The sequence below is a fragment of the Diadema setosum genome, chromosome 20 (assembly GCF_964275005.1).
Source record: "Diadema setosum chromosome 20, eeDiaSeto1, whole genome shotgun sequence".
NCBI lineage: Eukaryota > Metazoa > Echinodermata > Echinoidea > Diadematoida > Diadematidae > Diadema > Diadema setosum.
The window spans coordinates 26,970,932-26,998,111 of record NC_092704.1 but is presented as its reverse complement, the minus strand read 5'-3'; the positions used below and the strand labels follow the sequence as shown (position 1 = coordinate 26,998,111).

Below are 27,180 nucleotides of genomic sequence, written 5' to 3'. Positions count from 1 at the left end.
TTGGCAAAGATTAAACAAAAAATACTTTGCTTCTAAGGTGATAATGAATGGAATGATAGAAAATGTACTGAGTCTTGCACTATTGCAAACGGTTGTGTTTCTTCATAAAAACGAAGACGTGGTTGTTCACTTGTCACAAAGAAATATGTTAACATTTTATGACTGAGTTGTGAAGATTGCTCGTCAAATAAACAAGGTATTGTAAATACCATTCTTGCTTTTAATGAAAGAAAGCATGTATAAGTTTATAAATTTAAGAGCTATTATTGTTTCTTTCACGTATTTATAAAAAACCCAAAAAGTAATATACTTTTTGATAATGCTGAAAGATCAGCGAATTGCCATAACAATCTCTATCTATCTAACGGTGGTGTTATTGTCAAATACATGAATAGGGTTTGGGTAATAATATTGTGTCAACATAGATTATAAAGTGTCATAGATTATGAAGTATCGTAGATTATAAAATATGATAGATTATGAAATATCACAGATTATAAAATATCATAGATTATGAAATATCATAGATTATAAGATATCATAGATTATAAAATATCATAGATTATAAAATATCATAGATTATAAGATATCATACATTCCCTCAACCGTGACTTAATTTTTCCCCGTGATGTTTCGTCAAAAAATGGCTTGAAAAGTAGAGGGAGGTGAAAGAGGGAGGCACGGAGAGACAGAAAGACAAAAAAAAAAAAAAAACAACTAAAACTATGAAGTGGTGCAAACGTATATGAAATAAATTTTTAACACCTTCCCGGGCTATAAACAGCGTTTGACCTATACCAAAACAACACAAATTTGTTTACTTCAGACCGACCTTCCCCCCCCCCCCTCAAAAAAAAAAAAAAATACCAGGAATATTGATATTGTCTACTTTGATATAAAATATGTTCTGCAAGAAGCGAGGCTGCAAGAAACGAGGATGTCTAGCACAAATTTTCAAACTTACAGATGAACATATGCTGTCGTAGCTTCCATTGAGAACCGAATTCATCGATGAAATCGAACTATAGGTTAAATTTTCATTCATGATTGGAGCTACGTTTGTTATCAATTTTCATTTGATTTTTTATGATGATTTGAAACCTCTTTGTCCACTTTATGTTGATTGTATTTATTGTATGCTAACATTATATTAATTTTTGTTGTGGAATACAAAGGAAAACAGATTTAATTCAGTTCAATCTACTTCATTTTAGTCTAACTTTTTTTTTTGGTTTTGTTAAGCAGAACCACAATTCGTGATTGACCAAAACTAAGTATCCGTTTAGGATTTAGTTCTTTTAAAGTGTGTATCGTCTTTACAATTGCCTCCACTAGTCACTATGCCAGTTAATGCTTTATTTGCTTCAAATGCTTCAAATATCTATGTTGCGTGCGGACTGAAGTGCAAAATGTCAAAAATCGTACAGAAAAGAAACAAAAAATTAATTAGCATATTAACTGCTTCACGTGCTACAAATACCATTTCTGCGGAAGTCATGATAACCCCCCCTCCTGAATTCTCACCTTTATTAATAAACTATCTCATTCATTTGTATTTAGTCTTAACTTTTCCTGATAAGGAAAATTCAATGTCTATTCCGGTGGTACGTGGTTGTCATTACAATGCCTTGAAATAATAATAATAAAAACAATGACAATAATAATAATAATAATAATAATAATAATAATAATAATAATAATAATATACAATATATATATATATATATATATATATATATATATATATATATATATATATATATGTATATATACATATATATATATATATATATATATATATATATATATATATATATATTATATTGATAGCTCGTTAGATGGTCAACCTTCGTCTGGTTACATTGTCATTGTTTAACCCTAACTTACTTTTCGATGGTGTAGGCCGACTTTCTTTGTTCCCTTTCCCCCTCGTTCAGGTCATTTCAGATCTTAAATTCCTTCGTCAGTTGATATGAAGGAAAACAATAAACTATGCCTCAATTTTCGTGCATCAAGATAGAAAGTAAAAAAAAAAATGTGTGTTTACTGTGTAGCCGCTTCGCTGCCAAGCATTTCATTGAGTAGAACATTCGCCGCACGGGGTCATTGACCCTGTAAAGTCATATATGTAATAACTCTCCCGCAGCGATGCTGTTTTGTTCCTTTTTTTTTCTTCTTCTTCTTCAACATTCCACTTCCTTCTCCTTCTCCCTTTCGCTTTCTTCTTGTTGTTGTTTTTTTCGGTTGCGTCGCGGAAATTTCTGATGTCGGAGATAATGATACATGATGATGATAGGTTGTTGTTGTTTTTTTCCTGCCCATAGGAAAAGAAAAGAGGATAATGCGATACAGCAAGGCATATATATTTTTTCTTTCCCTTGTGTATTCTTTCCTGCAGGTGCATTTCGCCCTCTACGGCTAAGCGTTAGATCACAACACAGGGATGGAGTACACGTGAGGGGGGGGGGGGGGGAGGGGGCGGGAGGGGAACAATACTTTCAGCATTCATAGACTACATAGTACATTTTTTTTTCACAACCAACGCACGAAGAAAAAGGTCATTAGATTTTTTTTTTCTGTATTGCGAGTTTGATTTTCTGAGTGGCCCATATTATTCTACAAGCTTGTCTTTCACGGGGGCCTCTCTTTTCCAGTAACACAATTATTTTTAACACGAGTTTCACATGTATATGTATATCTAGTATTGTTGTATACATTGTATTTTCTTCCCTTGAACATGTATCAAAAATAATGTGATATTGGAAATAAAATTTCATTTGAATTGAATTGAAGTGAGTTGATTTTTCCTGATTTTGAAATAGACAATAGAGGCACGGCACTTTGACTGATTATGTTTTTGTCATGCTCAAAGACATACATTATCTATATCATGATATAACACCCTCACGAACACGGTTTCAGTTACGGTCATGAAGGTTACCCTTTCCTAAACTCGATTACACAGATAATATCCGCTTTATTTGGTTGTAAATTCGGAGCTTGACCAGAGCTGCACTTTCGACTCTGTCACACAATACATCCGCATTGTAACCAGACAATATTATGATTTATTTTTTATTTTTTTGGTGGGGATTATTTTAAAGATGCAATCAAAAGGTCACCATTTTCCACTCATGCATCATCGGAGGGACGTGTATGTGCTGTTACCATGGTGACTGTTTGTGCTATCAAGGCTTTCTTTTAAAGGGCTTGGGAAAAGAGATACGCATCATTATTGAAGAGTTTGCAAACGCATTGCTCTTAAAAAACAAATAATTGGATAATGCATTTATGAAAGGGATACTAAATCCACTGGACAGTTTGGCAGTGTTTCACGATTCCATGGCAACCTTTATAGGGTACTGGTAACGCAATTAATACAATCAGTTTCAAATATAGCTCATACTTACCTACAAGGATGCTATAACAACGTATATGAGATCATCAATATCAACAATAAATCAAGATATCTAAGAACTATGAAGTATCATAGACAACAACAACAACAACCACAATAACAAATCTTCCTACAAAACAAGTAAAAAAAAAAATACATTTAAACAATTTGGGGAATAGGATCATTAAAGCTTTAGATTTCCAAATAGAGAAAATGTAAAGAAAACAAAAATGCGAATACACTCAGTACAATCAATTTCAGCGATTTCATAAAATTCATATACATTTACAGGGATGTTTACAACATAACATAACACATTCATCTTTCGTGTATCAGGTCTTTCAGTACTAGCTATCTTTTACGTATAATTTTATTCCTGCTTGAATGACCAACAAATACCAGTTCAGAGCAAGAATTTGACATTTTCTGTAGTCATGTATATGTTATACCAGTTTGGTCGGACCACTATTCTAGGGCAATTCTAGGGGTAAAAATAGCTGTACGCGTATAATGCGCGTAGTTTATAGTAGTGCGCGCATACCACAATACTACGAATGCAAACAGCGCTGCTTATGAATACCATACTGAGTATACTTTTACTGTGAAATCATGCACGTTGTGAGAGATCAATAAATCATGCAGTGATCGCAACATCATTTTGATTCATCGATCTTGCGATGGGGATAACAGAATTCTTTGGGAGGCGTAAACGTCGCCTTTTACCGGGGATACAGATTCCTATGCATGTAAGTTCACTTTATTGATACGTCAGTCATAGCCATAGACCACTGTAACACTTATCCAGCGCTGGCATAGACTTCACATTCTTAGTCTCAGGGTGCACAGGGTGCAAAATTATTGCTATTTGTTTTTGTTTTGGTTCAATTCTGTATCTGTACCTGATTTACGTCGTGTGTATAAAGTTCAGTTTATTTCATCATATTCTATGTGGAATTCGTAGAATTCTAATTCCGCCACGCTAGCAGTAAAGCTGGACCTCGTACGACACTGTTAAACTTGGCAAAACTTTAGATTTCACACAATATTATAGACACGTTGCTGATGTAAAGAGGCCTATGGCGTGTGTGCTTGAATCTCTGCACACGACATTTATTCATATATGGTTGGGGCACCACCTATCGACAGGGCACCTTCCCATGGACACCCTGCGTATCATGGCTGTTTCCGTATAGAACGAAAAAGTACGCGCGGGATTAAGTGTCATTAGCTATAAAAACAATAAAAACGAAGAAACGAAAATCAAACTCAAACAAACCAAGCTAAAAATTACACATCCGATCAGTAACGACGCATGGCTGCGAAATTCACGTGTATTACCTATGGCCTGTGAAATTCACGTGTATTACCTATGCTGTGAAATTCACGTGTATACCTATGGAGGAGAGGGGGTGCCGATCGCAAGGTTCCCTTTTTAGCTGCGCGAAGAAAACGGAACGCACGCACTAAAATTGCGCTATTTTAAAACGGAGATTCATAATCAACGAGACGGTCACGACATTCAAAACTGCAGTATTTATGGCATATTTGAGGTAAGAATTAGGCGGATTTGTATTATATTTTTAGAATAAACAAGCTACAGATCCTTAGGGTGTCGATACGTGGTACCCCCAACCCTACATTGGCCTGCAATAGGCCTATATTTTCTTCATCTGGGTCTATCTGAATACGATATAATCTATTTTCCTGCTTCTGCAACTATCTCACTAAAGCGTTTAACCCTATTTTCTTACATTGACCTACTATGGCTATCAATAGATGTATTTTCTTCGTCTGGGTCTATCTAACTATTATAATAATCATAATCTAATTTCTTACTTTATATGTACCTATCTCACTATGGCGTCTCATATATTTTCTTACCTTTGGCCATATCTGACTATTAATCCTCAATACTGTTAGGGTTGGAGTTATGCTTGTTGGTAGAATTTAAATTTGGCTTAGCGTGCAGATATTTCATGGGAACAACTTTTATTGTCGCAGGAGCAAAATATCATGGAACGGCCCCAAACTGTTTGATATTGACTTGTTGCACTTCTTAATGTTATATGTATACATCTCTTTCTCTCCCTCCCCCCCCCCTTTATCGCTCTCTCTCTCCCAAAGTCGGAAGCATTAATGTCGCAGATGAGAGACACAGTAGCGATATCAAGATGGCTTCCTATCGAGCCAGCGCATCATATCGAGACGCTGTTCAAGTTGCTAGGTAACGCATCACCATGCATGGTACCGATAATTTCCGTACACACACACACACACACACACACACACAGACACACACACACACACGCACACACACACACACACACACACACGCACGCACATGCACACAAGAACACACAATTATCGCAGAGAAAAACACACATCTTCCATACTGACATATAGTTTCCAATCCATGCCTTCTTCACTCCCCCCCCCCCCCCTTATACACCAATATAGTTGGGGAGATTTGTTAAGAAAAGTTTTTTTGTTATTACAAAGCTTTAAAGGGTGTGTACAGTTCTGATCGAGGTGAGGATTTGGCTTTTTTGCGAGATATTCAGGAACCTTTCTATAGATGTCAAAGAGACCGCGATTCTAAGGGGTATCAAAAGTTTATTTGATGAAAATCGGTTTTGAAATGGCTGAGATATCCAAAAACAAGGTAAGACAAAGAGATCCTAATAAAAGGTGTGGCCTGTAGTCTTTTATTATTATCGCTTTTTTGGATATCTCAGCCATTTGAAAACCGATTTTCATCAAATTAATGTTGAATCCTTCTTAAAATTACATGCTCTTTCATATTTCATAAGAGGTTTCTCAGTATCTCACTTGAAATGTTCAAAACATGAATCCCTACCTAAACCAGTGCTGTACAGTCCCTTTAAGAACGGATTCGAAAAAAGAAATGCACACACATATACAACACTCATAATAAGTAGGGCGGCGATAATTCTACTTAAATAAGAAAGTCCACGGTCACCCAATTTTGGACACTAGCTGTTGACTGGTTGAAGATCAGAATGCTACAGGTAGGCCTACATATGAAAGGTCAGCGTTCAAAAATTTTCCACGAAATTGCATTAAAATTGAGGACAAAGTTCATGTTCAATGACTTGCCTTAATTAGAATATTTGTAATTCTTCTCCCATCCGTGGATCTGTTACAATTTATTTCTAGCACAAAATTCCTTCTATTCGAGATCTTGTTCCAAGAGATAACCTATATGTGTTTATTAATTGTATCTGTCTATATACGTCTTTGTTTAGTCTTGAAAGTGCACCGATTTTTCAATATTGCTTTACGTGTCTGTGTTAAAAAGAAACATTTTTTTTTTTTGAATCTCCCGTCCTTATGGTAATAACAGAATTCTGGCTGAGTGTAAAAATTATCGGAAAATGGAGGGAGAAGGACGCACACCATGCATCTAGGCTCACTTATTACTATAGATTACTTTACACTTTGTCTAATGAATAACAGAATCACCATTTCACTCCTGAGTGCACTATGTAATGGTGCAGATTTTTATAACTATTATTTTCTATTTGATTTCTTTTATTCTTAGAATTCCCATTATATAGCTTTTACTATCACCTTTCAAGGTAGTTCGCGTGATTGGTAATGGCGACCCAATGCCACCCACGTTAGTATTTTTAATTCATATTGTGAAATCGTGGAGGTCACAATACAACCGTATCCTTGAGCCATGCAGTTTACAGGTCCATATTGCGCATGAGCAGAAAAGCGTCATTGATATGTACAATCAGGGGTTGTTGTTTTTTTTTTTTTTGGCTTTTTTTTGTAATTCACTAAGATGGGTTTCTGTGATATCACGATGATTGATGTAATCCTTATAGGAATTGTGCTTTGTAGTTCATCTACCTGACAGCAGGCATGATATTTGTCATTATTATGAGATGGGGGGGGGGGGGGTGTGTTTATGCATTCGGTGTAAAATAATGAAATGGATTCCGGTCGAGGTGTTCATTTACGAACAGTCTGGTCACCATAAAGTCTATACGCAGGTTTCTTCATTGAACATAGCAATATTTCACAATTTCCAGTTCAGCAAATGTCACAAATGATAGTCAAGTCTTTTTTTTTTTTGTATTTCAGTTTATATTATGTTTCAAGACCTTAAATGTAGGAGAGCTACATCACCCAACCAGACCATCCCCACTCCGTTCCGCATACCATGAGGCGTATTAGTATGATTTCAGAAATTCGTAAAGAATCAGCATGAAGAGAACTATTAAGGGGGTGGGGATATAGTTTAATATTTCTGTGCTGTTAAATTACCTGTAACAATAATTTGTCTTGTATGAATGCCCGTTCAAGAAGCATAAACATGTTTTACTCTCATGCTGTGGGCGCCTCAATGTTCAACATGTTTCAAGGACAGTGCACTACAGGAAATACATGATGAGGACAACTTTACTATCGACGCTCTATTGTTATTATGCACACTTCGAGATACATACTAAACCTAACAGATATTCCATTTCTTGTTTGCACTGTTGGAAGTCATTTCAAATTCGTGCTCATCAAGCCACAAAATATTTTCATGCAATATTTTCATTCATAATGATTATTTTCATTTAATCTGGAAAATGTCACATGCTCTTTTTTTCAGTGAAGCAATACAATTGAATTGATTCGTAGTCATTTAAATTCGGAATAATTCTTTCTAACTCTTTCAGATAGGTAGTCAGTCTATTCAAATTTCCATGGGGAACATGTAGGTCCAAAACTTGAACAATGAGCATAAACTCTAAATTTCAAGTTTGGCTGGTAAATATTGTATCAGTAGTCGAAAATTTGCTAGCAAAATGTCTTCTGTTTTACATGATCTTCTCTGTCTTATTAACTCTTTCAGAGTTCTTTCCACTGCTCTGCGGTCTGCTCTCTGAGCTGAAGCCGAGAGATGCCCCGCTCTTCTGGGAGACTTACGGGGACTGGCTCCTCCACAAAGTCGAGCATCCCGTGCCAAGCTTCGATTCGCCACGCATTGGTCCCGCCGCGCACAGGGCTGACGTCCGTGCGCTCAAGTTTGCTACTCGTAAGCTTTCTCTCCATTTCTTTTCCTATAGATGTATAATATATATATATATATGTATATATATATATATATATATATATATATATATATATATACATATATATTATATAATTTTTTTTTTTGTCCCCGCCGAACGAGTTCGAGCAGGGGACTATGAAACGGGCTCCGTACGTGTGTGTGTCTGTGTGTCTGTCTGTGTGTGTGTGTGTCCGTGTGTGATCAAAATCTTCAATTTGCTACTTCTCTATCATTTATGAGCCAATTTTGATTGTTTGCTTTATATGATAGCACTAGATAGAGCTTTGAAACTTCTACACAGAATTTCAGTTGTGACCTTTGACCTTGACCTTTGACCTATACTGTATATTGTACATTTTGCTACAAAATGCTACTCCTTTGCCATTTCTAACCCGATTTCGATTCCGTTTGCTTTATGTGATGGCCCTAGGTGAGGGCTTCAAAACTTCTATACAGAATTTTGACCTTTGACTTCTTTGACCTTTGACCTTGATTTTTGACCTATATTGTACATTGGCTACAAAATGCTACTCCTTCGCCATTTCTAACCCGATCTCGATTCCGTTTGCTTTATGTGATGGCACTAGGTGAGGGCTTCAAAACTGCTACACAGAATTTTGACCTTTGACTTCTTTGACCTTTGACCTTGATTTTTGACCTATATTGTACATTTTGCTACAAAATGCTACTTCTGGCGGGGACATAATTACGCACCGCGTAATTTCTACTTTTCCTTGTTTTTTTTTTTGGGGGGGGAGGTGAGGGCAATAGGCATCATAAAAAAAATAGGGTAAGGGGAAGAGGTGGAGGAGTGGAGTCAGATGGTTGGGGGCGGAGATGTCGATTACACGGTTACTGCAAGATTTGATTTCTATAGTGTTGAATGCTTGAATGTTGTCTTGAAACCTATAGCCAATGCTGTGGGGTGAATGAAGCGGCATTCTGAGAGAAAATGTATATAATTGCCCTGCTGAAATGTTGATTGGCACAATCGAAGTTCGAACTCCATGGTAAAGATTTGTGGTAGATGAGAAAACTTAGAAGAAATATAAGGGAAACGCAGTAGATACTGAAGGGTTCATATATATGTTATTGTTATTACTGCATGGTCGTTCATTTTGCTGTCGAAAAAATTAAAAAACAAGAGATAGGAAGCAACCGACTTTTTTTTTTAACAGTGATAAACATGCTTTTATCATCAACACAAAACATGGCTGGGGACTTTCACATGCCTGTGAAGTCTTTTTCTGAGTGTTCCTCGGTATAATGTTTCAGAAAAAAAAAAGACTGCTCATGGCGGAACAGATAAATTATTGAGGCAATGAAACAGATAATATATATAAAAAAAAACACACACACACACAAAAAACACACCAGAATTTCAATTTAGGACTGTGACGCACCGACCGGTCAACAATAATTCTCGTAAATATGATAAGGTTTAATAAGAAAATTAATACAAAAACGATCCCCCTCATTCCCCCCCCCCCCAAAGAATAAGGAAGATGGATGCCAGGTTAGTATCAATGTTATGAAATATTGCTCCGTCTTTTATTATTGAACGCTTTCGGAGTTAGACTCTACTGGTTTTGTTCTTGCTATCTACTGTATCTTCAGAACATCCATGGCCGGCGTCGATTTGGAGAGACGAGCGCTGTTATCGTTGCTTCTTCAAACACCTCGTGGCACGCCCTCTCCAGCTTGTTAGCGCCCAATGTGCCAAGCACTCGTGCCAGTCGTGGACCGTACGGCTGCTCCAAGACATCAAGGAGCGGTACCCCGGCTTCTCCCCGCGATTTCTCCAGGCACGGAGGAGCAGCTGCTACATCAGCCTAGACGGTGGGAGCTACGGCGTCGGTGGTGGAGGAGGAGGAGTAGGAGGGAAAGGGGGAGGAAAGAGAGGGCGTAAAAACTCCGAAGGGCGTGTCCAGGGAAGAGGGAGAAGGAGGAGCTCCGCGTATCATCAGCGGGAGGAGGAGAAGGAGGAGGAGGATGACGGGAGGAAAAGTGTAAACACAATCATGGTGAATACGCTGCTGCTCGATGAAGAGGGTGCCGAGACTCGACGAAACGACGGCGGTCCTCGAAAGCTTACGGGAACAAATAGTCCGCCATCGGACACAGGAAATGTTCCTATACTTGAAACTTGGCAGCAGACTGATGACACGATGGAGCATACAAACAGCAAAACAGCAAGCTCACAAGTCAATGACAAGCAGCAATCAGATATTAAAGGCGGGAGTCAAAGACGGACGTCGTCTGCCAGAGAGCGGCGTCGGGCCTCCAAAAGAGCGCAGGCGGGTGCAAGACACCAAACGTTCATTTCGGAATGAATTATGGTAAAAGACTACACATGCAGGGGTTATGGACAGTCTTTTTTTTTTAAATGTGTGTGTGGTTGGGTAGGGTGGGGGGGGGGGGGCAGGTTGAATGGGGTGGGGGTGCTGCAGTCTCTTCAGCCCCCTCCCTGTCCCGCGGCCATTTATACAGCTAAGACACCCTCCCCCCCCCCCCCAAAAAAAAAAAAAAAAAAAAAAATTCAATTAAAATGAAATTCCCAGAATCGCCATTCAAAGTGAATCATGATTTGAAATTGGGGGAAAGCTTAAAACTATTATCATTATCATTATCATTGTTATCATTTTTTTTTTTTTTTTTTTTGCCAAGGCAGTGTTTCAATTCAAGAGAGAAATGAGGGAAACAGACGCTGACACTTCATTTAATCAAATATCAGATGTTTAGTAGAGGAAATCTTGAAACCAGGCAGATTGTGGTATTTAATACCTCTACTACCATCACTTTGCGTGTGACTACATGATGTTAAGTCGGTCTACTAAAATCACATGTGGGAGTAATGACATTAAAATGAAAATAATATTACTTTTTTCCTACATCGACATCCACATTTTCTCTTTGTTTTGTTGTGTCTACTTTGTTTGTGGCAACTACGGTTACTTTGTCGCTCATAGTTAATGTGTATTGCTTTCTATTGCCTTTCGTAGATATCGTCACTCAAAACGTTTTCGCACGACAGTCCACCATGTTAAAAATTCAAAAAGCGATTAACTGTAATTGCCCCTGACCCTTTGAAACAACAAGGAGGGGGGGGGGGGCAACAGAACGATGCATGACAAAAATGACATGATGCAAATAAATGGTGCTGTTAAATTAATTGTTTTAAAGAGTACACTTGCCTTTTTTTTTTTTAGAATTTCTAGGAAAGATTAGTGACATGAAGCGCATAGTTTCGCCGTTCCCATAATAGCAGGAGGTACTTTTGAACGAGGAATTGAGTCTGTTGCAAAATGATGTTATTCGTTGATTGAAAGTACCAGTGGTAGAATCTCTTTATTCTCTTCGACATCACTTAAGTCAATATCAATTAAGTCAGGAAAGTGCCATTAAAGATAGAAAGTATCGAAAATGAAGTGAGTTGTTTGAATGTGTGAGTGTTGACGATATTCTTCGTTGCTTTTGTTATGACAGCTCAACCACCTTCAGTTGTCACAAATATCCTTCGGAATCATCCGTACTTTGAAATAGCAAGTAATGACATAGATCTACTTAGGATTCTATTCAAGATTTAAAGTGATGAAACCATTACATTTACAACTCAAAATGATATATAGGACACACTAAAAACAATAATTAATGATGAAACGCATTATAGTAGAATACAACATAACAGTCATAGACAAGACAAGACAAGACAAGTCAAGACGACACACCTCACAAGACGTTACAACACAGAACTAGCACGCAGTGCGTCGTATACAGTGGAGTTGTGCCCGCATGAACACTAAATCTTGCTTTATACAGCTTCACATACAAATTGTTTTACTGAAGGAGAATATGTTGGGGAAATTTCTGAAAAAAAAAATGTCAGTGACCATTTACTGAAATGACATCTTTTCGAGACAGCCGAGGTGTTTAATCACTCCCGTCAGAGACTATGAAACCTTGGCGACTGTCACGACTCAACCCAATCACCACATCATGACATGCAAAATGCTCAGCTCCATTCGTAGCAGATCGCACGCAAACCATCACAACAATGTTGCAAAACACCATGATTGGGAAGCTATGTCTTGGTCTAACTTGCTGCGAACCTCTTTATTGGCATTAGGCTTGTTCAAAGGCCATCAGAGTGACCTATACTCATTAATACTAAACTGTATCGGCTCATGGTTTTCTTTCAGGAGGAGACCTACATCATGCTACACTCATTTGAGCATAAATGTAGATTCAACCAACAGATAACAACCTGCCAAGATGTGCAATACGGTGTAGGGGACATGTCATTCTATATGTTTCTAAAATTATCAGATTTTTTTTTTTTTTTGTGTGGGTGCGAGGTGTATTTGTGTGCTTTTGTAATGTGCGCTCATAAAGGAATATAGCATTGGGTTAGTAAAATTATGCTGACAACATTTTTATAAGAATTATTTATGCATGTATCACTCAAATTTGTGTATTATACTCTAGCTCTTCCTGTCTGTCTGTCTGCCTCTCGTATGATGTATTTAACATACACACATACATTACTGTAAATATATGTACCATGTGTATACGATTTATAATAAATCATGCACTAGTACTCAGATACATACAAGACAAGAATGTGTGATAAGAGTATGTTCGAATAGACAATCTTACAGGCAAAACTACTCTGAAAACACATTCTCTACTCACTCAACATCTGTGTTAGAACCAAATATCAAAACGTAGGGTAGTCTTACACAGAGAAAGAAGTTAAGATATATAATAGATGCTGACAAAGACGATGAATATAATGAACATCATTTGGAGTGTTTATTATGTTAACATTTTGCTATTGAGATATTTCGCTTTTGAGAGTTAGCTTCATGCATGTCATGCTTATTGTACGACGGCACCAAAGCTAGACGAAACAAAGCTAGAGATAATTACGAACGATTTTATTTTTCTATAGGGTGACATATTGGTTTCGTTTTTCAAAGAATATGATTAATTGATTTTTACTTAATGCAGTGATTTACCTTTTTTCTTTCCTTCAATTCTAATGTAGCACATTAATTTGTAGCTTATTGGACCGGCTATAATACTTCAATCATTCCGCACAATCAATGATTGATTATGCATGGAAATTCAGCTCTTTGATATCCGCGGCTTGTGACTTCGTATGAACACGTCCAGTCATCAAAGGGCGTAGTCATGTGAAAACTGCGAATGACAAGAGGAGAAAGGGGAAATTAAGATGAAAAACAAAAGGGGAATAAAAGAGAAGAAGAGAAAAGAGAAGAGGAGGGAACAAAGGAGAGAAAGAGTAAGGTTCAGAGAGAGAGAGAAAAAAGGAGAGAAAGAGTAAGGTTCAGAGAGAGAGAGAAAAAAAAGGGTTTAAAATAGAAGAAAGAATAAAACGTATCATTGGAATAAAGAAAGTAAAGAAAAGTATAGTAGAAGGCAACTAAAGTCAGTTTATCAGAGGCTAATTAGGGTCTCCAATTTCAATAATAGAACCACACCTGTGAAATCATGACTGCTTCCATGGTGATTATTTATTTTGTTCCTTTCGTCGTACTGTTTTTTCTTTTGAGGACCTTCTCTAAATCTCTTTCGATTTATGTGCACAGACAAAGTCGCATGGGAATGTGTGTTGTTGTTTTTTTGTGAAGTCTGTCTAGCCACATATTGATTTAAAGGGATGGTACAGGTTTTGGTTGAGATGGAGAATCAGATTTTAACTTTTTTTTTTGAGTGATAATTAGAATTCAATTCTGAAATATTAAAGAGCATACTATTATAGGAAAAATCTAATATTTGATGACAATTGGTTTTCAAATGGCTGAGATATCCAAAAACACAGTAAACCAAACTGATGCTGATAAAAGGCATAAACCCTCCTTTTATTATGACCATTCATTTTTTTTTGATATCTCAGCTAACTCAAGATCGATTTTCATCAAATAAACTTGTAATTCCTCTAATAGAATTGTATGCTCTTTAATATTTCATATGAGAGGTTTGTATTTGTCTCGCAAAAAGTTGAAGATATTATATGAATCCCCATCTCAACCAAAACTATAGCATCCCTTTAAAGATATTCCGGTTAACAATTACCCTAGGGTCTAGAATGTTCATATAACCACCTGATTCAACTATTATATATATAGTGCATGAGGCTGAATGCACTATAACAATATAAGCACCGACAAATTCTGAATTTGCCCCGAAGGCCAGTTATATTCAATGAGGCCGCAGGCCGAATTGAATATAATTGCCTGAGGGCAAATTCAGAATTTGGAGGTGCTTGGTACTTGTTATAGTGCAATAAGATGTCATGCACTATGTGATATATAAAATAGCATACATACCCAGGCAAGATAAGCCTAGATCATTTCTAACAGTTACACGTGTCTACACAAGCAATAATACCAGTTTCTTTGAACCTGTGTAGACAAAATCCTGAAGATCCAAAGTCAACTATAGAGTCTAGGGTCTACGTGGTTATATCTAACGTTTTCTAGGCCCTACGATAGGTTAGGTCTAGGGCCCTAGGGGCCCTGGCCTAACGTTTTTATACTAGATCTACGTACACTGTACGGTACTGTACGTCACTTACGAGCGACAGAGCTACAGTAGTTAACACTTGACCCTACAATAGGTCTAACACTAGCTACCATGCATCTAACAGTAACACTAACAGTAACACGTTAGACGCCCTACTTACTGCACTGTGGGTCCAGGACCAGGACTAGATGATGTTTTGTAGGATTAGGGATCTACTGGATTTAAACACAAGGCTCGTGCCAGGCCACATTGCTGCACATGCGGATTCCGAGAGTGTGTTGTGAATGTCGTAGTAAAGTTCATAGCGTAGCGTGATCAAAGAGCGCTTAGCGTATACTGTACACACCACACGCTGCCCATTTCCACGGTGCACTTCCGCGTAGAATGTACGGAGAAAGCGGCACAAATCTTGGGTTGACTTGCTCAGTAATATCCGTCGGATTGATTCTTTTTTCAGAACAGTAGGAGTCCAAAATTCGAAGGGCGTATTTGATGGCATCCTTTGTGTCCTTATTGTCTAAGATACTGTTTATATAGATCAGTCTCTTTAAAAGTAGGGAACCTGTTCATTTCAGCTTCCATGTTTAAATCTACCGCTGAAAGTCTGGTCCCATCACACAGTTAAGTAACTGGCATAGCCAGCCTGCGAGAATTGAGAATAACGATAATATCGAGCAAAACATATCGTGGTTGTGGCGCAATCGTGTTGATAAGGTGCGGGATTCAAGTACTCGATGATTAAAATGAGGGAGCAAAAACCGATATCAAATCGATAGTGGGTTATCGTTTGCAATCGTTATATTTTGCGTGCACTATAACTTTTGTCGTGCACTGCCGGCCTGTATCATAAGTATGTATGCTATTTTATATAAATAGATATCACATTATTATAATGCAGTATAGGACATAATCTCAATGATGGATTATCTCACCAACCCCTCCCCTTAATGCTATTCAGGTAAGTTAACACACGCATATTTGCAACTCTCTAAAAAAAAAACATCGAGTGAAAATTTTCACTCTAAAAAGAGTGAATACAAAAAAGAGTGAATTTCGAGTGAAATTGGAGTGAATTTTGAGTGAAAATGCTCATTTTCACTCATTTTGGAGTGACGTCAGGGATCACTCCAAAATCTTCGAGTGATCCCTGACGTCACTCCAATTTCACTCGAAATTCACTCTTTTTTGTATTCACTCTTTTTAGAGTGAAAATTTTCACTCGATGTTTTTTAGAGAGTGGGTATGGTTGACAGTATACTTACACCGTGAATAGGAAAAAAAAATGTGTTTTGTGGGGTCACACTGTCTCTCTTTTAAATGAGGATTCAAAGTTGCGAGGAGTTTTCTAGTCATCTGACATCGTTTCGTACAGCTTGAAGCTAACAATTTTGCAGTCATCGGTTAGAGCCAGGTCCCCCTTGTTGATGAGGCCTTTGAGCCTCCTCGAAGTCGTCGCCACCACGCCCGAGTCGTCTCCCGGCAGGGCTTTGATCGTGATCAGGTAATTCTCCTTCCTCGACGTCGCCTGCACCTCGAAGCGGTTGGCGAACTCCTGCAGCTCGTCGCAAACTTTCTTTCGCAGCGAATCCGCTGTGATGTTCTCCGCGGCGCCATTGAGTTTCACCCGGAGAGTTTCGGGCTCCTCGGTCTGCTGTGGCTTGATTTCAATCACGCGGGTCTCGGATGAAGAGCAGTTACCCATTTTTTCCTCTCACAGCCTGCTAATTGTCTAGGATAAAAGTTCTAAACTTAGCATTAGGTGGGCGACCTTTGGACGAAAATCGACGTATTGTTAATGAAATGTTTCAACCAGTGAGTTCTCAAGCTATATCTTCTGCTTCTTTCACTAAGATTGGGGAGTTTCACGTAAGACAATGTAAGACAATGCAGGCCTGTCTCGATCTCGTGTTGCTACGCTCAACAATTAAACTAGTGCGCAAGTGCCAGCTGCAGCTGTGAAGACGCGCTTCTTTAAGTATGACGTCACAATTCGATGCGCAAGTATGAAAAACCAGTGTCGAATGTGCAAAGGGCAATGTACAATATCAATACTCGTACATTATGAAAGTGGTATGCTATATTGAAACATAAGTAGGCGATTATGATAGGGGTTGGGCAGGTACGATCTAGACACCTTGTATCTGTTATTTTGTTGATAGGCCAATTTTATGAGACCTACAGAAATGGACTTGAGTTGCTGCAAAAATGTTTATCAGGTTCAGACAGAACAATAGCTTCTTACGTCTCTTAGCTATTTTTAAACAGTACTAACAGTGCTCTAAAATGCTTGAGAGAGACGGAATTGCTATTAGATCTCATGAGATTCAATAAATACAGTGCTTTATTAGCACAATATTCATCCTTTCCGCTATATTCAAGTCTCAAATCAAAGAAAACAAGTGAGTACCATTTACGCAGGAATCATTATTTCTCTCACATCTTGCTCCATCGTCTGTAAATCTCTCTTTTTTTTTCAAGTTCAAGGTGAGCAAGAGATAATTTTGCTCCCATGAATGCAACTTCGCGGTCGGTATTTTTTTCTCTTTCAGTACATTATGATTGTTTTTAAGCCTTCATTAAAGTGGCATAATGGAAATAAAAGTTTCGTTTTCCCTCTCACTCTTCTTTAAAGCCGGCAATTGCTATAATCATTCCAATGCCGAGGCTATTAGATAGATAAAAGATTATTTTTCCTGCTTTGGCTCTATAGGCAAAAGCTTTTAACCCCACCACGACAACAATGCCATTAATGACAGTGGCGTATCAAAAGGGGCATGCCCAAAAAGGGACATTATTCCATACCCTTTGCGCAGCCATCATAAGCGGGAGAATCGAGTATGTCATCAACATTTATATTTTTAGCCAATCAGAGACGGCTTCATCCCATATCCATTTTTTCCTGTTTAAATAAGAAGTCAGTAATGTCGACCACTTAAGAAACCATGTTAACGCGAGTTCATGGATTAGTTCTTTCCGACATCTTTGCGAAAGGCTGGAGGTTTGTCGGAGTCCCACTTTTTAGTTAATGATTTCCTTTCCCATCTTTATATGATGCGGCTCCAACGCTCCTTCTTCTTCAATGCAAAAATATAATCCTGCTCAATTCTGAATTCTGGTTCTGAGGTAAGTCCTATATGTAGAGTATTTCTCGGATGTGAATTGCTTAAGTATTTCGCCATTTACTGAATGTCCAAAGCAGTGCGAGTGCACATAACTTTACTTTATTGTGCATGGTATATTCTGCACATTTTTGACTGAGCTTTTCCAGCGATTTTGATGATTACATATTGTACCTATACATTTGATAATATCAGCGTTGTCTGATCGTAACCTAAAGACGAGCAGCTTGAATAAAAATCAAAACAAAACTTGAATTCAAGTTATTACACAACGACAACGTTTATTAGTCGTCATTACACTGTGGTCGAGTTTAAGGATTCACTCTGTGAGTGAGAAAACATGGTGACATTGTGTCTGATAATACAGATCATTGGTAGTGACAAAACCTTCAGCGCTTTGGCAGCCTTGATCTCAAAATTACATTGAATTAGAGAGGACTGACAAAAGTCGGGTCGTCTTTTAAAGTGCTCAAGTGAGAAGTTTTTAACGCAATGGTTTTCAAATAGATTACGATTATGTATACATGATATTTAAAAAAAAATGGGGCTTGTGGAGACGTTATCAATACGAACTAAATTTTACCTAATATGTGCTGTTTCCCTAGATTAAGTAACCACTGAATTCCGTTTATGTACTCAAGATGGCAAATCTCTGTGCCTTGCAGCAACAACATGACTCTCAACTCAACTTTTGCTCATGGCGGCAAGTCCAGTCTGATAACATCATCATCATCCACGGTTTTAAGTTCGTTTGTTCTAACAATCATCTCCTATTGCGCTCTCATCGCTGTAACGATTGTCGGGAACATTTTAGTCATCGCGTCGTATGGCCGGGACGTCGAACTCCGCAAGCGAGTTTCCAACCTCATCATTCTGAACCTCGCGGTGGCGGATCTCCTAGTCGGCGCGATATCGCTCAGCGTCAACTTGTCGAAGATCATCAGCGGCAGCTGGATATTCGGGCAGTACGCATGCAAACTCTACGCGGTCGTCGACTACGTGTCAGTCACATTGTCAATCGCCATGATCTTATTCATCAGCACCGACCGACTTTACCTGCTAAAGAAGCAAATTAGGTACGCAGCTTTCATGACACACCGCCGCGTACTCATAGCAATAATAGTGACCTGGTTGTTGGTGATAACATTTTGGTCGACGATTGCATTTGGATGGACGGCTTTCGTTGGCCGGGCCAGTGGTGTAAATTTCGGTAAAGAATGTCTTATGGAGTACCTGACGAACCCTTTCGCCACTTTAGTGATAAGTACCGCGATGTGTTCAGTTCCCTTTCTTGGTGTCTGGGTTTTAAACTTCTTCATCTTCATTCATATCAAGAGGCAGTGGAGTCAGTTTCGGCGCATTAAACTGAAGCGATCGATTCCAGAAAGAGACCTTAATAGCAGCTGCAGGACGTCAGGAAAATCTCCCAACTTCTCTGTAGCACGTCTTTCCGAATTTCGAAGCTGTCAGATCAACATACCGAGATTGGAAGTGGAGAGTTCGATAAAGACGATATCGCAGACGATATGCATTCATAGCAACTCGAACTTCGCGGTTTCCCACGGTGACCGGTCGCCGGAGGCGAGGTTGAGGCGGAGCCTGAGGCAGAGTTTGAAGATCGCGAGAAGACTCGCTCCTCTGGTGGTCGTGTTTAACTTCTGCTGGCTGCCGTACAACATCATCACCATCGTGTCGGCCTTCTGCGGCGGGTCGTGCGTGAGCAAAGTGGTGTGGGACGTGGCAGAGAACATTGTGTGGGCAAACTCGGCCCTAAATCCAATTCTTTACGCCTTGACCAACAAGGGCTACAGGCGCAACTTTTCGAAGGTCATCTGTTGTCGCCGCTCATCGGGAAAAGCTGTGCGTCATTAGAAAGTTTGAATGTAAAGTCCCGCTATAACATGTAAGATAAAAGGGCTAAGTTCAAGTAGATACCTGAAGCCTGAAGTTAAAGATGTTCTTGCAATCTTAAATGATTACTTTTGAAATGAAAGTGACTTCGTAAATTCAAGGCATATCAGAGGCAAAAATAGCAGCTGATAACAAATATGTCAGCGTATGAGATGATATTTGATATGATTGTGTATGATAGATAATCGTTATACATACTCTCGAAAAAAAAAAGTCATAACTAAACAATAGAACGAGCGTTCCATGACCAAGTGGTAACATTAGAATTATGACACTAGCATTGTGCAACAGATACATCTAATGTGACACTTTGTCAGAAACCTTCTAGGAAAAACCCTCATGCCATTATCTTGTAATTTTTTTTTTTTGGTTAATTCTTGTGTTGTTATGTGTTACTGTAAGGATGAACATTATATACGTGTATACAGAACATGCAGATTTGGGACAAGATCTGTTTCAGCGAAGTTAGTCCTTACTTTAAGATTCAATGTTTTAAGGGACTGGCAGTTACAATAGTAGCTGACATTGCCATGACTCAATAGAAATGCTTGAATTGGCCACCAATGATGATACCACTTGAAATCTTATAGGTGAAAACTATTTCTATGGATATAGATGAAATTAATCTCATATAGCACCCTTTTTATGGTCATTTCAAATGCCTCGATCGAAGTCAAATAATACCAGAAGGCGTCTCTGTCGAGGTTGCGTATCAGATGACACTGGATTTACATTTTGATTCTTAGATGTAGAGAGCAAAATTCTCTCTCTCCCTCCGTCATCTGCAGAACACCCATGATGATGCTATGCGTTGTCCTTTATTCATTGCAAGATTTTATTTTACTTGTATAAGTTATAGTGTCTCATTGCGTGATACCAAGTTGGTAGCAAGCCTTCATGACTGAAATCAATGTTTCTGTAGTCGTTGTTACATTTGTCATGATTGAATAGTTACAATTTGCCGTTACAGCACTAACACAGCATTAACACCGTAACACCAAAGACAGGTATTTCAAAATGGGTATACAGAGAAATTGGCTTGGCATTCGTCTTGTATCATTCAAATGTTTCATTTCCATCACCAAAAACTGCTCTAGAGCAGAGTGGACCACGTGCACCAAGAATGTGATAGCATCCACAACTAGCTACCTTGAGCGACCGACTTTTTTCCTAGCTCCCTCTCGATCGATATAGATCAATACGGACGTGTTGGATCATGTTTATGGATCACTTACGCCATTAATCAACCAATCCCAGCTCCGTACACTGTAAATGACCCTGGCTCCTCCCCCTGACAGTAGTCGTATTAAAACGTCTTCGAACATGTAGCACCAGCAGCGAAAACCGCTGGTACTGAAAACACTTCTCCCCCCTGGGGCGAGGGGAAAGTCAAAATATCTACATCATACATACTAGAGAAAGTCAGGCAACCTCATTTGAGGAGTTGGTATTGGCGTTGAGCTCGAGCCATTTTGTCCATTTTTATGAACTGTGGGGATTTGCAGTCGTCCGGCTCCCGGCAACTCTCGGCGTCCAAACTTTTTTGATCCTTGGCGTCTGCGATTACAACTGGGTGTTGAACAAAAAGCAAGAGAAGAATCAGTGCTTCATCACCATTAACGAAGTTTCACTATGGATTTCACAGAGGTAAGTTTTTATTGTTGCTGTCATGATAAGCCGTCAAAACTTTGTTTTTCGAAGTTAGTATTCATCTATCTGTTGTTAATTGCCATCAGCATCACTCAGAAGCCACAATATCACAAGCGATGCAACTCTCTTACAAAGTCGACCAAATTTATTTTCATAAAAAAAAAGTGCCAGCAAACAAACACAACCTCACGTCTGCCAAGAATGTACTTCTCGAGCTTGAAACTGGGAGTCTGAAATCTGAAACTGCACTTATTAACCTACTCCAGGGAATTATGTTCCTTGATAACTTTAATCACCGACAGGCTGTACAGAAATAACTGTAAACAGGGATTGAATATAGAAACTGTGAGACAATTATTAAGCTGCATGATCTCAAATCTTTGCGTCAAAATAAGCTCACTTTTATTTCAGTTCAATTTCATTTCAATTAGCAAAAAGAATACATAATACAAAGTATGCATTTGCCAATACATGTTATTGAACAATTTCAAAAAAGAATATAGAAAGAAATACAGATCATGGGAATACCGTTTAACACAATATTCTTTACGAACAATTTTGGTAGTCGAACTCCTGGTAATAAGAGAGATATTATTATGTCTATTCAGATCTTACTGCAGACCTATCTTTGTGAATCCTTGTGTTTGAGAGTTACACTGGAGAAACCAGTCGTCCATCAAGAAAGTAAGCACTTTTTATATCGATGACAATCTCATCTTAGCAATATAAAAACGGAAAAGAATAAAAGAAGATACAATTTTAATGAGTATTTTGGCCAACTACAATACCAAATTAGTTTGCATATTCATGTAACAGGTATATCCCTACCCCACGAGAAAACCAAATATTGATATAAATCCTCTTCACATGGCTTCTGAGCTCATTTGTATTTGATATGTGACTTTAATGCGGCAACAATAAGACATTTGTTAGGGATTTTCTTTTTGTCTTCTACTCATTTTCATGCGACCAAAAAAAACAACAACAACAACAACAACAACTTGAAGGGGCAACATAGTATGACATATAGAATTAACCGATAAGCATATGACTAGTTTTCTTGATTCCATCAATTACACACACGCGCACACACACACACACACACACACAAACAATAAACTCTGTCTTTTCAGTCTTTGCATCTTTGAAAAACAACAACAACAAAGTCACATGTTGCACTGTGGCTGAAAAGATAAAAACCAAACTTTCACGCCTACAGCATTAACAGCAGGCAAAAAAAAAAAAAAAAAAAGTTATGCTCATTTTTTCTCTTCTGCATTTCCAATAGGCATGTTTAATCATTTTTTATTATATCTTTATTCATTCCTATATAGTTACTATACTTTTTAAAATGTTTGATATCATTACTTTCTTTTAGTTCCTGTTTGGGTGAAAGAAGATTTAAAGTATGCATTTTACTAGTAGACCTACCCTTTTCCAGGTAGAGAAAATCAGTCAAAAATGGCCATGATGACACTGCTATATCCTCTAACAGCATCATCTCAATAAAAATCGTAAATTTCTATCGTACTATCGTTCTATCAATTTATAACAAAGTGAAAGGTATCGCACTATGGTACGGGGGAGAATCATAATTGATAATTCAGCATGCTATCAATGCTGACAAGAGCGTGCTATTCATTCAACATAAATCAAGGATAGGCAGAGTAGATCTCTAGTGGCAGCCATTTGGATAAGTGATAAGTGATGATTTATGCTTTGATGGATACTGATGGCCAAATCCGTATTCCGTGTTTTATTTTCATGATTAAAGGGATGGTATAGTTACGGTTGAGGTGAGGATTCAACTTTTAAATTTTTGCGAGATACTTAGAAACCACTTTATAAACTGTTAAAAAGCATACAATTCTAAGAGGAATTCAAAGTTTATTTGATGAAAATCGGTTTCCAAATGGCTTATATCCCAAAAAAAAAAAAGTGAAACAAAGCGATCCTCGAAAAGGCCGGTCCCAATTTTTATTAGGGTCGCATTGTTTTGGATATCTCTGCCACTTAAAAATCAATTTTCATCAAATAAACTTTGAATTCCTCTTAGAATTGTAGGCTCTTTCATATTTCATAAGAAGTTTCTCCTTATCTCTTAAAATCCCCATAAAAAAAAAGACAACAACCTGAAGCCCCATCCCAACAGAAAATGTGTCATCCCTTTAAGACCAATCATTGTGCAGCGTTTCGAGATGTATTGATTGGCAGAATTCTTAGCTGTGCAAGTGAATTATTTTCAATTATTTTGTAGCCTGAGAGTTGTTATAAAAGATAACAATCACACACACACACACACACACACACACACACACACACACACACACACAGGGGTGGTGGTGGGAGGAGGAGGGATAAGAGTGAGCAAGGTTAACAGTAGAAGGTGTATGTAAAACAGAGCAGAAAGCATACCGGATGATCTGAGATGTAATGCACGACTCGCGGAAAATTTGAATATTCTTACAGGATTTTCGGTATAACACGATTGCCTCTAATTTAATGGCTACTCCCTGATTCAGATCATTAACAACCTTATCTTTGCTTGAGTGACAAGACCTTGTATCTCAAACTTTGGTGAAAATTACGTTTTTACATCAACTGTCAGATAATAAGTTAAGTGATGTTTTGTCCAAATCCTTGATGTCTTACTTCGAAATTTTAAATCACCACGCCATATCAAAAGAAAGGCGATCCCACTTGCTATAGTTTTAATATGGGCTGCTATGGTTTTTTTTTTTCACTCTCTTGAACATTTGACATCAGAAGTTTATGTTCCCCAAGCAGCGTTATACATGTCTAAATTGATAAGGAAAACATACTCAAGGTACACATTTGAAATTAAATTATGAAGGAACAGTTGGCGAACGTATCCGGTTTGACATCAGATATGTCAGAGGTGATCATGTTGTGTAAATACGAAGCAGGGAAAGAAATACACGCCATGGTTAGAATTATTCACCAAAGCTGTGCGTTAATGAATTTTACCATCATAATTGATCCCATTTACATTTATGTTAGAATAAACCATTTAGAAAAAAAAACAAAATAATTTGATGTTAAACAATATTTTTGACATGACTGCCATATTCCTATATAGTGATGGAGTGATAATGATTATGGAGAATAAAGGTAAACCATGTTAGTTTTCTTTATCGCGTTTTAATGTACTCTGTAACATTGTAAGGCTAATCGAAGTCGTTGATGGGACATTTCTTCGACTTCAACTTAAGATCATAAACTGACCTGACATTGGTAACTTCGCGGCTTGCTCCGCTGATGAATTCGAGTTACTAATTTTATAGACGCTTTGATATCTAATTTCGGCAGATAGTTCCTAGTTGCGCTCCCGTTGCTTGAAAAACGTTTTCTTTTGCTTGTTTTGTTTTTCGAAACAAACTTTGCGCATTGGACGTGATTCATTGTTTTAAAAAAAAAAGTTTTGACAGCTATGCAGTTTGCTATTAATGTGATTCCAATTTCTGGCTCTTCTCCTGGTTATTCTAGATCACGGATCTCCCCTCAAGTGTGGTTTTCAAGAGCTACTCTAACATTACCAAACCTAGCAACGAATACTCCTACTTCGAAAGAATAATTATCCCTTGTCTCTATAGCCTCGTGATCGTCATTACGATTAGCGGCAACCTCCTCGTGATCGTATCGTTTCTCACCGACAGAGGGCTGCGAAAACGAGTTGCGAACGTGATCATCTTCAACCTAGCTCTGGCCGATTTCCTCATTGGGTTTTCGTCGCTGCCTATCAACCTCACCAAGGTCATCATGGAACGATGGCCCTTCGGCGAATACGGCTGCAAAATTTACGGCGTGATCGATTTCGTCGCCGTCACCATGTCGATTATGATGCTGGTGTTCATCAGTTTCGATCGATACTGTCTTCTCAAGAAGCAGATAAGATATGTCACGTTCATGACACATAGACGGGTGAACGGTGCGATAACAATTACATGGCTCTCTCTTACGATATTCTGGACCTTGATAGCATTCGGTTGGACTTGGTTTCTCAGAATTGACAGCCCAGTGGATTTCAACACTATCTGCGTCATGGAGTACCTTACCGATCCTCTCGCTACCCTGGTGATAAGTGTTCTCGTCTGCTCGGTCCCTTTTGCAGCGGTGGTGGTCCTCAACATACTCATTTTCATTCACATCCAAGGGCAGTGGAGTCAATTTCGTCGTGTCAAGATCAAACGCCAGGTGACCTCTAGCGATGGCAACACGCCGTCGTTTACCGACGCATCATCGCTAGAAGAGGAATCTAATGACAAAAGAGAACACAGGCACCCTGCGCCGTCCAAGGTGAAGGTCAAAACCATCTCGCAGACGGTCTGTTTGAGCAGCAGCAACCCGGACGTTGAGGGCGCCGGAACCTGGTCAATGGAGGATCGCATGAGACAGAGCATGAAGATCGCCTCCAAACTGGCGCCGCTCGTCGTCGTGTTCAGCACCTGCTGGGTTCCCATCAACGTCATCATCATCGTGAGCGCCTTCTGCGGCGGGGGGTGCTTCTCGCAGACCGTATGGGACGTCGCCGAGCACATCCTGTGGCTGAACTCGGCCATGAACCCCTTTCTCTATGCGCTGACTTACAAGCAGTTCCGAAGCAACGCGTTTCGCCTCATCGGTTGCTCCGCCAGGGCTGAGCGACTGCGGAGAAAATAGTCCTGCCTGCTGGTGGGAAGACGCAGGGAAAAGAGAGAATGTTTGTACGAGCGATTTTTTTTTTTTTGAGACATTGTGGTAATAAACTCTCCTGATAGTAACTTAATTGATATTCTGAAGAGTAACTTGGGGTGTGCACAGTTTCTTTGATGAATGATGGTGGGGCGGGGGGGGGGGGGATTAGGTTCAAGGAGGATATTTCGAAGTAAATTCTAGTAAATTCTTGTAAATTCAACAGGTCATTTAGTTGTAGGTACAGAACTCAAGAATTTGATCATTTCTGTAGTGTATGCAACAGTCAGCAGTGGTAAGTATGATGTCTGTAAACACGTTGTCTACCGTGTGATAAGTGAGACATTTCGTGATATTAAGTGATTAGCGTTAAAGTTTCTGGCTACCATTGGGAGCTGTGATTTTAATAAAAAGAATAAATCTATCACATTTGATGCTTATGTGTAGGTCAGTTGTATCACAAATCATCCTGCCATATAGAATTTCGCAATAAAGCCGAAAGACATAGCACTATTTTTCTCAATAAACCATAACTGTAGACGGTTTATTCTAGAAACAATTTTATCATAACTATTGTTCATATTTTGTATGTCTAACAACACTTAACAGTGATTATGCTGATTAACGCTTTAACATTGGCTGTTTCTTTCCCTAACTCAAATTTTGAAATCATTTTTAAGCACTGAAGCTTGGTTTTGTTTCATCTGCAAATTAAATGGCAAATAATGCCTTTAAGCTCAGAAGGGCATTTTTCATTAGTATGTAATAGGCTTCAGAATCAATTAAAC

At 38.5% G+C, this 27,180-nt stretch overlaps 4 protein-coding genes across 4 annotated transcripts; 3 read left to right on the top strand and 1 right to left on the bottom strand.

Annotated features, from left to right (window-relative positions):
- The first annotated feature begins 3,994 nt into the window (after positions 1-3,994).
- LOC140243273 (uncharacterized) lies at positions 3,995-10,887 on the top strand. The gene is made up of 4 exons (XM_072322944.1): positions 3,995-4,143; positions 5,522-5,621; positions 8,271-8,453; positions 10,089-10,887. Exons 1-4 carry the CDS (start codon positions 4,075-4,077, stop codon positions 10,802-10,804), a joined length of 1,068 nt encoding a protein of 355 aa, XP_072179045.1. The 5' UTR covers positions 3,995-4,074; the 3' UTR covers positions 10,805-10,887.
- Positions 10,888-12,574: 1,687 nt separating this feature from the next.
- On the bottom strand, positions 12,575-16,929 carry LOC140243274 (uncharacterized). Its single transcript, XM_072322945.1, has 2 exons — positions 16,283-16,929; positions 12,575-13,673 (listed from the first exon to the last, which is right to left on the bottom strand). The coding sequence occupies exon 1, from the start codon at positions 16,720-16,722 to the stop codon at positions 16,366-16,368; it is 357 nt and encodes a 118-aa protein (XP_072179046.1). The 5' UTR covers positions 16,723-16,929; the 3' UTR covers positions 12,575-13,673; positions 16,283-16,365.
- A 1,882-nt stretch (positions 16,930-18,811) lies between these two features.
- On the top strand, positions 18,812-20,011 carry LOC140243544 (histamine H3 receptor-like). Its single transcript, XM_072323214.1, has one exon. It carries the CDS (start codon positions 18,812-18,814, stop codon positions 20,009-20,011), a length of 1,200 nt encoding a protein of 399 aa, XP_072179315.1.
- A 1,671-nt stretch (positions 20,012-21,682) lies between these two features.
- LOC140243543 (histamine H3 receptor-like) lies at positions 21,683-26,380 on the top strand. The gene is made up of 2 exons (XM_072323213.1): positions 21,683-21,697; positions 25,208-26,380. Exons 1-2 carry the CDS (start codon positions 21,683-21,685, stop codon positions 26,378-26,380), a joined length of 1,188 nt encoding a protein of 395 aa, XP_072179314.1.
- The last annotated feature ends 800 nt before the right edge of the window (positions 26,381-27,180 follow it).